Raw genomic sequence first — 15,889 nt, 5'->3', positions numbered from 1 at the left:
CCAAAACTGCAAAGATATTGTCTGTGAGTGCCACAGAACTAATGCTACTGGCGAAACCAAGATTACATTTCATACAGGAAGTGAGACAGATTTTGGAGGCGCTGTGTTCCAATGTCTCCTTATATGGCTGTGAATGCGCAAGGAATGAGCCTACACTTTCTGTCGTTTCCCCAAGGTGTTTGCAGCATTGTGATGTATTTGTAGGCATATCATTGGAAAATTGACCAGAAGAGACTACATTTACCAGGTGTCCGCTCGGTGTCCTCCGTTGAAGCTATTGCGTAATCTCCAGGTGCGTGCATTTTTCAATTTTGAACAGAGGAGAAACCAAACTGCAACGAGTGACTTATCATCAAATAGATATGTGAAAAACACCTTGAGGATTGATTCTAAACAACGTTTGCCATGTTTCTGTCGATATTATGGAGTTAATTTGGAAAAAAGTTGAATGCTTTTCTTGTTTTTGTAAAAATTTTGCCTGCTGAATGCTAGGCTTAATGCTATGCTAGCTATCAATACTCTTACACAAATGCTTGTGTAGCTATGGTTGAAAAGCATTTTTTTTCAAATCTGAGATGACAGTGTTGTTAACAAAAGGCTAAGCTTGTGAGCCAATATATTTATTTAATTTCATTTGCGATTTTCATGAATAGTTAACGTTGCGTTATGGTAATGAGCTTGAGGCTATAATTACACTCCCGGATACGGGATTGCTCGTCGCAACAGGTTAACCTCCGTGTTGTGACCACATTTGGTGTGGGGGGACAAAATACATTTATGCACGATGGCGCATGCACGCACCCGGTTTGGGTTCCATGTTAACCACAACAGCAATAGCAACTTAGACCCAGTGAACCAGAGCGACCCTTTAACAGTAAAAATAACAATCACCGGCAGAGAAAGGGAGTGAGATAGCAAAAGAGTGTGTGTGAGAGAAAGAGAGTGAGGAGGGAGGGGAGGTAGCTGCATTAAGTGGCTTGTGAAAGGGTGTGTGTGTGTATATGTGTCAGTGCATATGCTTGTGCCTTACCTCTACTATCTCTGTGCAGGCTTGGGAGACCAGGTATTGTTCCCGGGGGTCGATGACAGCAACCTGGACTAGAGCATTGGGCGTCCTGTCTCTGCCAGAGCCAATCAGATCCCTGCACTCTGGAGAAGGGGAGGACACACACACACACAGAGATAGAGAGAAAGAGTGGGGGAGGAGAGAGAAAGATGGAGCAGAGAGAGAGAGAGTTGATGAAAGGGGGAGGGCAGAGAGAGAGAGGACAGTCAGTATAGTACATTCCCTGAGTAAAACCCCAACATCAAACAACACAAGGTTGAATAGAAAGGTCAAAAGGGAAAGGGGAAGGAGAGGAAGGAGGAGGGAAATCACCACGACCCCACCATTCCCGGGGCATGAGGTGAGAGTGGTGGAAGGATAAAAAAATGTTTTACAACTATTTCTCAGGGAAGTATCCTCACTGTACAGGAAATGGGAAGTCATATGTCCTTAGTTCTGGAAAGCAGCTTGTCTCCTGAGACCCAGTCGTCAAACTAACATGTCTGCCAGTCAGTCTTCTCTCTTCTTTCTTCCCTCAGCTGAGTGAGTGTGCTGAGGACTGTCCGTTTTATTAGGATTTAATGTTAGTCAGTGAAACCCCTGGTTAGTCCCTAGTTCCTCCAGGCTTCCTGTTTGGCAGGAAGACTGGGACGAGGGGAGGCTAGGCCATCATAGGAAACCAACACTTCCTGTCCAGGAATTGTCACTCCCTCTCTGGCTCAGTATGAGGTTGTGGTCACCAGTATTTACTGTAAAGTGATATTGGACAATACATGTAGATATTGAAGCAACCACAAAGAGCCATATGCTGTCACTGAATGGTTGAATATCTGACTACAGTACTCGATGACTACTAGACAGGGTGTAATATCTGACTACAGTGCTCTATGATGACTAGACAGGGTGGAATATCTGACTACAGCGCTCTAGGACTACTAGACAGGGTGTAATATCTGACTACAGTGCTCTAGGACTACTAGACAGGGTGTAATATCTGACTACAGTGCTCTAGAACTACTAGACAGGGTGTAATATCTGACTACAGTGCTCTAGGACAATAGACAGGGTGTAATATCTGACTACAGTGCTCTAGGACAATAGACAGGGTGTAATATCTGACTACAGTGCTCTAGGACTACTAGACAGGGTGTAATATCTGACTATAGTGCTCTAGGACTACTAGACAGGGTGTAATATCTGACTACAGTGCTCTAAGACTACAGGGTGAGACATCTGAATCAGGACATTGGACCATGTCCAAATGGTGCACTTTATCCAACTAGCAACATTCTGGCAGACAAACGAGAATTGATCCGCTCTGAAAATGCGTTGTCACTATAGCACATTATTTAGTGAAATCGTAACCCCGAGTAACATTACTCAATAGAACAAAAATCCATTAAAGCAGCAAAATATGACAGAAGGTTGTTCTTTTTATGTGTAATTCCCCCTCGGAGGGTCGATTTTACAGAATAAGCGACTGTATGGGCACAGAAAATAAAAAGGCTACAACAAGGGAGAATTGAAGAAGAGTCAAGAGGAAGCTACAGAGTTAGCCCAGGAGTTAAAAGATGAATGGTGCTAAGGCATAAAACACTGGCTTTGCTGTAAAGACCTTTGCTTCCTTGATGTACTGGAGTGTCAGTGAACTGGTCCATCTAGCATCCTCTGATCTTTGGAGGATGAGAGTGTGAGAGACACGGGGCTATGCACTGGGACACACACCAAGACAACGGGTTCAATCTGTAGAATGGAATCCCTTCCTTAGTTGGGTTATACCATACTGCAAGAAGTAGATGTACAGTTGAATGCAGGCAGAAACATGCACGGACACACACATATGCATACATGCAAGCACTTACAACTCACACAAAAAAATGTTTTGGTTGTCCTTATGTAAATTGCAGCCAGTACCAGCCATTTTCCTACCTACAGCATTAGAATGCTGATTGACTTGACATTTGTAAACAAGTCAAGGTGAGAGTAGTCACCTTGACTTGTTTACAAATGCAAACAAATGGGATGTCAGAGCAATGTATTGCGGTTCTGGTTGAAGCATTCACATTGTTGGAAGTGCAACACATCGTTTAATTAACACACGGTCAAATTCAAAGAGAAATATCAACAGGGTCTCATTTAGGGATGCACGATATATCGGTATCGGCCGATATTAGCTAAAAAATGCCAACATCGGTATCGGCCCGATGTCTAGATTAACGGCGATGTGCAAAACCGATGTCAAAGCTGATGTGCATACTTATATAACGTAGGTACATGACGTACTGACGCCACAGAAAACACAGCATTCCTAACCTAGCCCACAATGTCTGCTGTGTGGATCGAGCAGTCAACAAGTCGAGCAGTCATTTGAAAGAGTAAGAACATTTCAGCGAGACAACTCAAAGGCGAAATCCATTAACGCCAAGATAATGGCATTCATTGCTCTTAACAATCAACCGTTCTCTGTCGTGGGGGGATGTTGGCTTTTGCGACTAGTCGAGCACTGGTACACACTACCAAGTGCGCTATTTTTCAGATGTTGCCTTACAGGAATTACACAGTAATAGCTTCACTGCTATTAGCGTCACGACATACTATTGAACGCCGTTTGGGTCTTTGCGTGTCAAAAAAGATACGTCAAATAACACTATTTGACAAGTTAAATAAGCTTTTAATTTGACACGTCAAATAACAGTTCTATTACAGAATGTTGTATGTTCTGAATTTACACGTGCAAGCTAAGCGACACCACTACTATCAGTAGCACTGTCGAATCTGTACAAAAAAGTCTGCAAACAAGCAAACACCGGCCACGAACGATGTGTTTACAATACCGGGTTGGTAATAAAGCATCATTTGTTGGACCGCAACTTCTAGGGTAGCTAGCTAGATTTAGCTTGGTATCTAGCTAGCACCAATACAACCAGCCTGAAAACAATGACCAGTAGAAACTGCAGTCATTTTCATTATTCTTAGCAATGATTTCAGAATCCTTGTGAGTAAGTATTAGCTAGGTAGCCACTTGTTGTTCGCCTATTGAAATCAGCTCATGAAAAATAAATAACTAGCCAGCTACTTAACCCTGTTGCCCAAAGCTAAGGTTATAAGCAGCCAGCTAGCTTCATCTGTCTAGTGAAGCTCGACTGGACCAGGTTATGTGTTATGAAACTAGCCACAATAAGGATTAGGTACAATAGTGGAATTTGCAGTTTGCCTTCAAAATAAAAGTACCTATTTGAAAGTGATGCAGAAGGTTTCAATTGGTGGAATCATACCATATTTAGACTAGATAACATTAAACAAAGTTTCAATGTGAAGCAATGAAATATGGTATCAGTCTACTCAGTGACACCCACAGAACACAACTGTGAAGAGATTACGCAAATATTAGTGTTGTAGCACTCATCGCAGGACTGTGACTGTGTGAAATCACCTCCCCAGTGAGCCTATTGTGTGTATTGACATTCATTTTCCACTGTACATCTTTACCGAAGGATTGGGAATCAATGAAATGTGGTATCAGTTTACTCAATACCAAATATATTTTTTCCCAACGTCCTCCTCAGCATTATCAGACTCCTAAAAATCCATGCAGTATTGTTTTTCCTTGGGAATAGTGTTCAATACACATAGGTTGACGAATGTGGCTCAATTCACAGTTGTTTCAGAGTCCGACAATAAGAGCTCCGACGCCAATGTTCTCTGGGTGTCACTAGGTAGACTGATACCTCATGTCATCGCAATGCTAGCTGGGTTCGAGTCCAGCCAGCCGTGACGGGGAGATCCATGGGGCGGTACACAATTGGCCCAGCGTCGTCCGGGTTAGGGAAGAGTTTTGCCGGCACGGATGTCCTTGTCCCATCGCGCACTAGCGACTCCTGTGGCGTGCCGTGCGCAGTGCATGTTGACACGGTTGCCAGGTGGCGTGCCAGGTGTTTCCCCCAACACATTGGTGGGCACTGTGTCAAGAGGCAGTGCGGCTTGGCTAGGTTATGTTTCGGAGGACATACGGCTCTCGTCTTTCACCTCTCCCGAGTCCGTTCAGTAGTTGCAGAGTTGAGACAAGACTGTAACTACCAATTGGGAAAATACAAAATTGGGGAGAAAAAAGGGGTAGAAAAAAAGAATATGATTTATCATTCAATCGATGACCCCATTCAAACCGTGTGACATCAGAAATAAGCCTAAATCACATAATTTAATTCCATTTCCTCTTTAGGTTGTTGGTGTCTCTTTGCCCAGTCAGTGAAATGGACACAAATATTTCCTGAATGCTTTTTATTAGACCAAAAGAGTGGATGGAAAAGCAGAATAGCAGCCTGCTGTATGGAACTTACTAACAACACTCTAGGTAACATGATACTCTCAAAGAGCCTCTTCTCTGACACAAATGGTGTCCAAATGGAGCGAGAGACAGAGAGCAAGAGGGAGAAAGCAAGAAAAATAGAGACAGACAGGAGAGAGCAAGAGAGCGAGAGCGAACAGGTTGAGAGAGCGAGAGAGACAGGTTGAGAGAGCGAGAGAGAACAGGTTGAGAGAGCGAGAGCGAACAGGTTGAGAGAGCGAGAGAGAACAGGTTGAGAGAGCGAGAGAGAACAGGTTGAGAGAGCGAGAGAGAACAGGTTGAGAGAGCGAGAGAGAACAGGTTGAGAGAGCGAGAGAGAACAGGTTGAGAGAGCGAGAACAGGTTGAGAGAGAGAGGTAAGGTAAGGAGAGTTAGAGAGAGATAATGGGAAGAGGAATAGAAGGAGAGAAGGATTGAGTGAAGTGATAGAAGGCAAGAAAGAGAGGGAGTGGGTGGGTGAGTCATGAAAATACTAGAGGAGGTCTGACCACGCCAGATGTAATGCAGCCCGTTAGGCTAATTGGCTGGCTCAATCTGGATTAAAGTCCTTCAGCATTAAAGCAAATTACTTTCTACTCCGATGCACTGGCTACAATCATCGCTAATTTATCATCCTAAAATAGCCAAGACTTTTATCTGAAAATATGGTGTTTTTCTGTGACTCCCTGGGGTTTGGGGTGAGTAAATTGTATGGTTGTAAACTGAAATAATAACTTAGCTTTTAGTCGGATCATTATTTGAATGATGAACAACCTTTCAAATTTACTGTCAACGGCATTATTATTTTAAATGACGATTTTGACCTTTGGCAGACAGACAGTCAAGTGTACAGATAACAGTTGATTTTTACATTCCATTATGAGTATCCTCCTCTACTACAACACTGGCACGTAGACAGACACAACAACGCAGCAGTCATGGGGCACTACGAAGGCAGAAGTGAGGTAAAGGAGTCAGTTAAATAGATGGATTGAACCACAGTTTGAGACAGGGCCGTGTGACTAACAGTCCTTGTGGATCCGTAGTGACATAATGACTGTCGTTGAGGTAACAGACAGTGTGACATGTGGTATGGAGTGACAGGGACAACACATCCTCTTAGTAGATGTTGTCACCAGACTGGAGCAGACAGTCAACGTTCCGGTATTGGATTCCCCTGGGCTAATACATTTCCTTCATCACCGTGGGCTAGAAACAGCGTGAAGTGTGAGTGTGTGTGTATGTGTGCTTGCAAGCAAGTGTGTGTGTCAGTACACGTGTGTGTCAGCCCACACAAAAAAAAAACATCATAGATTAGCCTTTCGACCTTGGTTGCTCCAGGAGGACACAAAGCACCTGCCATCAGGGTTAGTTTCTAGAACACAATATGAAAACTACTGTTCCAGAATGTGTATCCATCTAAAATCAGAGCCTCCACCATGTCTAACCTGTTGTCATGGAGGAAAGGCTGCAGCGCCAGGCAGAACAAAACAACACAGTCAACTACGATGCGGTGCCATCTCTCTGGTGCTATTCCATCGGATGGATTCTACATCATGACGTTCACCAACAACCCAGATCTTAATATTAGATATGTTGGAGTTGCATTAAAGTGCTGGAGCCACACAGGGCTGAAGAAAGCAGCGTTAGAACGGAGGAGGCAGAAGAACAGACATGCGCACAGAAACTCACACACACACTTCTATTTTCCCAGGGACCATAGAAGATCCGCTCCCTCTGTACCTCAGCTTTACCCTACATTTCATCATTTCTCTCTCTCTCTTTTTCTCTTGCTTCATGTCTCGCTCTTTCTCCATCTCTCCCACAATCATAGCAACACATCCAATTGTCAAAGACTCCGGCCACCCTAGTCATAGACTGTTCTCTCTGCTACTGCACGGCAAGCGGTACTGGAGCACCAAGTCTAGGTCCAAGTGGCTTCTAAACAGCTTCTACCCCGAAGCCATAAGACTCCTAAACACCTAGCCAAATGGCTACCCAGACTATTTGCATCCCCCCTATTTTACACCGCTGCTACTCTCTGTTGTTATCATCTATGCATAGTCACATTAATAACTCTACCTACATGTACACATTACCTCAACTAACCGGTGCCCCTGCACATTAACTCTGTATCGGTATCCCCCTGTATATAGTCTCACTACTGCTGCTCTTTAATTACTTGTTACTTGTTATCTGTATTTTTTTTAAACTGCATTGTTGAATTGGGGCTCGTAAGTAAACATTTCACTGTAAGGTCTACACCTATTGTATTGTGACTAATACAGTTTGAATTTAAGTGTGGTATAGAACTGGGGAGTTGCTCAACAGTGTTTGATCCTCTCCAGTTCAAAGGCTCAGAGGATCTCTGACAGGTCCTGGGATCTCACCTAATATCACACTCTACTGAGGATTGACATGTGACGGTGGACATCTCTATCCGCATCGCTTCACAGAGTGATAGGACCAAAGCCACAGCCATTAAATTCAACTGCTGGCTTTATGAGGTCAGTAACATTTGAGATAGAGAGGGAGAGATGGGAAGAAAGAAAGATGAAAAGGGAGAGAGATTGAGAGAGAGATGGAGAGAGAAAGAGGGAGATATGGAGAGAAAGAGAACAAGAGAGGGCTGGGGATGAGAGAGAGAGAAAGAGAAAAATAGATACTGAAACAGGGATATGAGAAAGAAACAAAGAAACAGAAAAGAGAGAGGGAAAAATGTGTTTGACACACAAATTCACAGGGACTTTGTTTAAATACAGTGGCATCTCCCCTGTGACCTCACAGGGAATCTATATTCCATTAGAAGGGCAAATGGAGAGAGAAAGGGAGACAGTGGGGGTTGCTATGGGAGACAAATACACCACTCTCCAGATGAGGATTATTAATCACGATAATTATATCAGCGCTTCAATTAATTTGACAGCATTATTTGCATCTGCCGCAGCCATTTTCACACCTGTTCAGTGTTCACCATCAGGTCTGTGGAAAATATAATGCCTGTTATATTACTAGAATGGCAATTCATGTCGTGGAGAGAGTCTATACATCTGACATGTCAATTAAACAGAGAAAATGACAACCATATGATGTTAGACTAGTGAAAGATGTCAAATTAATGGACAGATGTTGATTCTGTGAAGTCAAAATACCAAATAAAGAACACACACCATAAAGTGAGGAGCTGACTAGCGAATGATAATCTATACCAGGGGTCTCCAACAGGTTGACAGCTCACAGCCCACCTATGAGTAGCTTGGCAAACAATTCCCGAAACTATACGCAATTTTTCATGTGTTCAATTGCAAACGGTCATAAACAAATCTCACAAGCATGCGACACCGCAAGCTCCCAGCTACTAACTAATCAACGCAGCTTTGACATTATTCCACCCATGGTTAGCCACGATTGGCTTAAAAAAACAAACCTAACACAACATCTGCCAATTCATTTCCAGCAATATTGCCCCTGTCTGTCTGTGTGGCGCGCGCATTTGTCTATCACCCCACTTGATGTGATAATCATCTTGTGAGTTGACAGAAATTATTTCCCCAAAACCCTTATCCATTAAATGTTAACGGCAAAGGTGGCTTACCTGGCAAAAGTATACCATGAGTGAGTATATCATTTGTATCTATTATTTATCATTTGGAAACGTTGCCATGAAATGAACAGCAGCAGTAGAGAACCATCGCATTAAGCTCGATCGACATGTTCCTGTGCAATTAAAGGGACAGATGCTTAATTAAAGGGCCAGATGCGCAATTAAAGGGGAATTGCACTAAAAAATCTATTTATTAGCCTTCTTCCAAACCTACATTTGTTTTGTCTTCTGCTGATATTTAGCAATTGACATGGATTCATAACATCCAATTTCGTTGTTTATCTATGAACAATTGTAATTTCAAGAGTGACCCCCCCCCCCCAAATAAAACTGAGAAAACATAATTTGAGAAAATATTAAACATAATTTGGAAAATAGTCACAGGTTTTATATGGCCCCCTTTAGAGTTGTTAATTAACCATTATTTTACTAGATATATTGACAGAAAACTACTTTATCTTGTACACTAAGGACCCGGGAAGAAAAGAATGTGCTTATCTGAAAGCTAGAAAAAAAATTAGTAGCAACATGTTTCATTTTTTTAAAGTAGCTCTCATGCTAGAAAAGGTTAGAGACCCCTGATCAATACAAATGATAAATAAAGTGGCACACATCTCTTATCTGGCTTTGGACTTATTTAAATAGATGCTGATTGAGTGTCTTAACAGAAGAAAAGGCTCCAGTAAATCTTTGAAGTGTGTTCGTACCATGTCAGATTGACATACAGAAACAGATGTTGACTGTTTGCATCCATGCTGAAGATGGTTTGCCTTCATATTGGTGGTTATTTTTCTGGGAAACAAATTGGCCACTTCCCTTCCTTTATCCTGTATCCATGCTGAGTTGAAATGATGATTGGGCCTTTGTTAAAGGAGCTACAGTACAGGGAGTTATACACCGGTTGCCTGGTGACCCAAACGGCTCTATGTTCACCACATACTTCAGTCTGAGACTGCCATCATTGAAGTCATTTGTGGGGATGTCAAAATGCGGGGTGTTGTAGAAAACAAAGTCTTCAGTGATTGGATAATCTCTAACCAATCAAAGTATCAAAGCCCACATGTGTTCTGGCCCAACCCATCAGTTTCTGGACCAGTCAGAACGGTTAGAATGTGTTTACGTTCTAGAAATCGTCGTGGAGGTACTCCGATCCAGACTTATTGCGGAGAATAAATGAACGTCCGTGGGCTTGGTGTAGCATTTGGCTGGAGCAACTGCATCCTGCACCAATTACATCCAAATATACTATGGGGCTCCACTCAACTGCATCCTGCACCAATTACATCCAAATATACTACGGGGCTCCACTCTTTTGAAACGTTGAATGTGTGTATCCGTTGTTGTGCATTTCCAATTGTTAGAAGTGTGTTTCTGTCTAGAACATTACTAGACAGAAGTAGATGAAGAGATCTACTGTACTGTAGTTAAGATGGCCTCATTCCCCTCGCTTACACTCAATATAACATGGCCATGATCATCAACACTAGTGATCAGAGTAAAGCTTGATCCACATTGACAAAAACTATTTGCAAAGTTAAAAAGAAAAACTTCAATAGTACAGTAAGGGGTTTTGAAATGACCCCTCTGTGTGTGTGTGAAGTGGTTATTTCCCCTCTGTGTATAGCTCAGAGGTAACACACAGGTTACCTGAATGAGAAATGAAGGACACGACACTGGCGTTTGAAACATTGTTTTCCGACAGCCGCACCTAATTTGTGTGCTGAGCGACAGCTAATGAGGGAAGCCGATTAATCAAGCTTTAATTGGTAGTTGACAGAGTGTGTTGGGAAGGTTTTGAAATGCCCCTTCAAACACCCCCCCTTCCTCTCCTCCTCTACCCCACATCTCCTCCACTCCCCTGGGGTGTGACGCTCATCTCAGCTGGGTGGACTGCCCGTGGACCCTGCCTAAACCCCCAGAACACGGTACCCAGAGGAGGAGCTGCCAAGTTGGGCATCCTGACGCAGCGCCAGCCCCTCTCCACGGAGACTTCCCCCTGGAGGCCACTGAGAGAGAGGCTTCCTGTTGTGGCACAGGGCCATTGGGAATTCTGATGTTCGGAGGCTACTGGCTTCAACCAATCAGACACTGACCAGGAGGGTGTTTTATGCAGAATCATTCCACTGTTTAGACCTCTAAAGAGAAAATTGTCCTTCCACACACCATGATTGCCTGAGAGACTGTAGCCACTGTGGCGGTCAAACAAAGTCCACAGGGAGATTAGGCATGGTGACTATAACCAATCAGGCTACAGTACAACTAAAGGCCACGGTGTCCGTATGCAGATTCATACTATGAATGTCTATGTAGGTCCATGGAATAGTGACAAACAATTATAACGGTAATACATAATGTGAACTCAGTCCACCTCAATGTGTTGACAGTACTGTTCAGACCTGCTGTAGGTATGATGTTGATATACATGCATCACTTCAAGCTGAATGTGTGGTCAAATGAGTGAATAAAAAGCCTAATGCGTGATTAATTTGGAGTGCATAGCCGGGCACACCGTTTGACACCGAATCATTCCTCCACAGTTACTAGGCAACAAGTGGAAATAATGCTAATGGTTCTGCGGCTGATGAATCCGAGGCGTGCTAAAGCGTTTTGGGTAACTGAGAGGGACTACTTTTTAGCATTCTAAATTCTCCCCTTGGTGACCTCGCTCCCGAGTAGCAGCTATATTTGTTCAAAGATCGTTATGAGGTTAAATATTAGGTTATTGTAAATCTCTCAAGACTCTTCCCTTTTGCATTCAAAGTATGCAGAGTTCTTATTTAATTGTGCTAAGATAACAAACAGAATACTTAGTAGCCTTTTTGTTAATATCTGTGGTTGGATATTGAAAGGATATCCTCCCACCTTGGTCGTTGCTTTGAAAATGTCACGGCCGTAAAAAGAAGTGGACCAAAGCGCAGCGTGGTGAGCATAGATTTTCCTCTTTATTTCGGAATGACGTCAACAAAACAAGAAACAAAATGAACAACCGTGAAGCTTACAGGGCTTTGGTGCCACAAACAAAGTTAACTACCCACACTAAAAGATGGGAAAAAGCTGTCACTGATTGAGAACCATACCCGGCCAAAACAAAGAAATACCAAAACATAGAAAATAGAACATAGAATGCCCACCCAAATCACAACCTGACCAAACCAAAATAGAGACAAAAGGTGCGGACTCCGGCCACAAACCTGAACCTATAGAGGAGGGTCTGGGTGGGCATCTATCTGCGGTGGCGGCTCTGGTGCGGGACGTAGACCCCGCTCCACCTCTGGCTCACCCCACTTTGGTAGCGCCTCTGCTGTGGGGACCCTCTCTGCTGACCCCGGACTGGGTCCCTCTCTGCTGACCCCGGACTGGGGACCCTCTATGCGCGCCCCGGACTGGAGACCGTCGCTGGAGGCTCCGGACTGGAGGCTGTCATTGGAGGCTTCGTGCCATGACTCCTCGCTGGAGGCTTCGTGCCATGGATCATCAATGGTGGCTTCTTGCAATGGATCATCACTGGTGACTTCGTGCCATGGATCATCATTGGAGGCTTCTTGCCATGGATCATCACTGGAGGCTTCGTGCCATGGATCATCACTGGAGGCTTCTTGCCATGGATCATCACTGGAGGCTTCTTGCATCACTGGAGGCTTCTGGCACTCTCCCTGGGTCGACCGACCACCTCTCTACCTCCTCCCAGGATGTCTCTGGTTCACACCTCGGCACCGCCGACCGTCTCGTGTGCTCCCTCCCCCCAAATGTTTTTTTGGGGGGCCCGCTCCTAGCCACACTGCTTAGTCCTTAAGTGGTGGGTAGTTCTGTCACGGCCATCAAAAGAAGTGGACCAAAGTGCAGTGTGGTGAACCTACATTTTCCTTTTATTCTGGAATGACGCCAACAAAACAAGAAACAAGATAAACTACCGTGAAGCTTACGAGGGCTAAGTGCCGCTAACACAAGTCAACTACCCACACTGAAGGAATAAAAAAGGGCTACCTAAGTATGATTCCCAATCAGTGACAGCTGTCTATCGTTGTCCCGCCCTCCTTTCAGGAAAGCTGACCACGACTCCATTTTGTTGCTCCCTGCCTACAGACAGAAGCTAAAACAAGAAGCTCCCGCGCTGAGGTCTGTTCAACGCTGGTCCGACCAATCTGATTCCACGCTCCAAGACTGCTTCCATCACGTGGACTGGGATATGTTTTGTATTGCGTCAAACAACAACATTGACGAATACGCTGATTCAGTGAGCGAGTTCAATAGAACGTGCGTTGAAGATGTCGTTCCCATAGCAACGATTAAAACATTCCCAACCAGAAACCGTGGATTGATGGCAGCATTCGCGTGAAACTGAAAGCACGAACCACTGTTTTTAATCAGGGCAAGGTGACCGGAAACATGACCGAATACAAACAGTGTAGCTATTCCCTCCGCAAGGCAATCAAACAAGCTAAGCGTCAGTATAGAGACAAAGTAGAATCGCTATTCAACGGCTCAGACACAAGAGGTATGTGGCAGGGTCTACAGTCAATCACGGATTACAAAAAGAAAACCACCCCAGTCACGGACCAGGATGTCTTGCTCCCAGGCAGACTAAATAACTTTTTTGCCCGCTTTGAGGACAATACAGTGCCACTGACATGGCCCGCAACCAAAACATGCGGACTCTCCTTCACTACAGCCGAGGTGAGTAAAACATTTAAACGTGTTAACCCTCGCAAGACTGCAGGCCCAGACGGCATCCCCAGCCGTGCCCTCAGAGCATGCGCAGACCAGCTGGTTGGTGTGTTTACGGACATATTCAATCAATCCTTATCCCAGTCTGCTGCTCCCACATGCTTCAAGAGGGCCACCATTGTTCCTGTTCCCAAGAAAGCTAAGGTAACTGAGCTAGACGGCATCCCCAGCCGCGCCCTCAGAGCATGCGCAGACCAGCTGGTTGGTGTGTTTACGGACTGCTGTTCCCACATGCTTCAAGAGGGCCACCATTGTTCATGTTCCCAAGAAAGCTAAGGTAACTGACGATGCAATCTCAACCACACTGCACACTGCCCTAACCCATCTGGACAAGAGGAATACCTATGTGAGAATGCTGTTCATCGACTACAGCTCAGCATTTAACACCATAGTACCCTCCAAACTCGTCATCAAGCTCGAGACCCTGGGTCTCGACCCCGCCCTGTGCAACTGGGTACTGGACTTCCTGACGGGCCGCCCCCAGGTGTTGAGGGTAGGTAACAACATCTCCACCCCGCTGATCCTCAACACTGGGGCCCCACAAGGGTGCGTTCTGAGCCCTCTCCTGTACTCCCTGTTCACCCACGACTGCGTGGCCACACACGCCTCCAACTCAATCATCAAGTTTGCGGACGACACAACAGTGGTAGGCTTGATTACCAACAACGATGAGATGGCCTACAGGGAGGAGGTGAGGGCCCTCGGAGTGTGGTGTCAGGAAAATAACCTCACACTCAACGTCAACAAAACTAAGGAGATGATTGTGGACTTCAGGAAACAGCAGAGGTAACACCCCCCTATCCACATCGATGGGACAGTAGTGGAGAGGGTAGTAAGTTTTAAGTTCCTCAGCGTACACATCACAGACAAACTGAATTGGTCCACCCACTCAGACAGCATCGTGAAGAAGGCGCAGCAGCGCCTCTTCAACCTCAGGAGGCTGAAGAAATTCGGCTTGTCACCAAAAGCACTCACAAACTTCTACAGATGCACAATCGAGAGCATCCTGTCGGGCTGTATCACCGCCTGGTACGGCAACTGCTCCGCCCACAACCGTAAGGCTCTCCAGAGGGTAGTGAGGTCTACACAACGCATCACCGGGGGCAAACTACCTGCCCTCCAGGACACCTACACCACCCGATGTCACAGGAAGGCCATAAAGATCATCAAGGACAACAACCACCCGAGCCACTGCCTGTTCACCCCGCTATCATCCAGAAGGCGAGGTCAGTACAGGTGCATCAAAGCTGGGACCGAGAGACTGAAAAACAACTTCTATCTCAAGGCCATCAGACTGTTAAACAGCCACCACTAACATTGAGTGGCTGCTGCCAACACACTGACTCAACTCCAGCCACTTTAATAATGGGAATTGATGGGAATTGATGTAAAATATATCACTAGCCACTTTAAACAATGCTACTTAATATAATGTTTACATACCCTACATTATTCATCTCATATGTATACGTATATACTGTACTCTATATCATCTACTGCATCTTTATGTAATACATGTATCACTTGCCACTTTAAACTATGCCACTTTGTTTACATACTCATCTCATATGTATATACTGTACTCGATACCATCTACTGCATCTTGCCTATGCCGCTCTGTACCATCACTCATTCATATATCTTTATGTACATATTCTTTATCCCTTTACACTTGTGTGTATAAGGTAGTAGTTTTGGAATTGTTAGTTAGATTACTCCTTGGTTATTACTGCATTGTCGGAACTAGAAGCACAAGCATTTCGCTACACTCGCATTAACATCTGCTAACCATGTGTATGTGACAAATACATTTGATTTGATTTGAGCATGTCAGCTTGTCAGAAACCTTCTCTTCGTACTGTTAAAGTGAGAAGACATTCCAGCCGGGTGGAGTAGAACGCACAAAGAACGATTTATTCATACCATTTTCTCTAAATCACCCACTCTGATGGTAATTGATAATTAGAGCCAGAAATAAATCATTTTGGCTGGAATCATTGTTTTATTTGTCACGGGTGATTAGCTTGTTGTGATATGAGACCTGCTGAACCATCGACATCATTGCCAAACCGTTGATTTTTTATTAGCCGAGACCGAACCTAGAATCATCTCATCCCGTTATGAAATGTACTCAAAGCTTACTGGCAAAGCTTTATTCAGCCAAACTGCCCTTCAGCTCAATGGCCCTTAA

General features: G+C 44.5%; 1 protein-coding gene across 6 annotated transcripts in view; it reads right to left on the bottom strand.

Moving 5' to 3' along the window:
• LOC109882601 (type II inositol 3,4-bisphosphate 4-phosphatase) overlaps positions 1–15,889 on the bottom strand; it is a 208,558-nt gene that overhangs the window by 171,205 nt on the left and 21,464 nt on the right. For all 6 annotated transcript variants that reach the window (XR_004212011.1, XR_004212012.1, XM_031837926.1 and 3 more), the window contains exon 3: positions 1,031–1,149. Coding sequence is in view for 4 of the 6 variants with exons in the window: in XM_031837926.1 (XP_031693786.1) it covers positions 1,031–1,149 (119 nt within the window). In the remaining 2 variants the exon portion in view is untranslated. The remainder of the gene's footprint in view (positions 1–1,030; positions 1,150–15,889) is intronic.

The sequence above is a fragment of the Oncorhynchus kisutch genome, linkage group LG12 (assembly GCF_002021735.2).
Source record: "Oncorhynchus kisutch isolate 150728-3 linkage group LG12, Okis_V2, whole genome shotgun sequence".
Taxonomy (NCBI): domain Eukaryota; kingdom Metazoa; phylum Chordata; class Actinopteri; order Salmoniformes; family Salmonidae; genus Oncorhynchus; species Oncorhynchus kisutch.
Note: the sequence above shows the minus strand (reverse complement) of the source record. Positions and strands in the feature narration are given on the sequence as shown.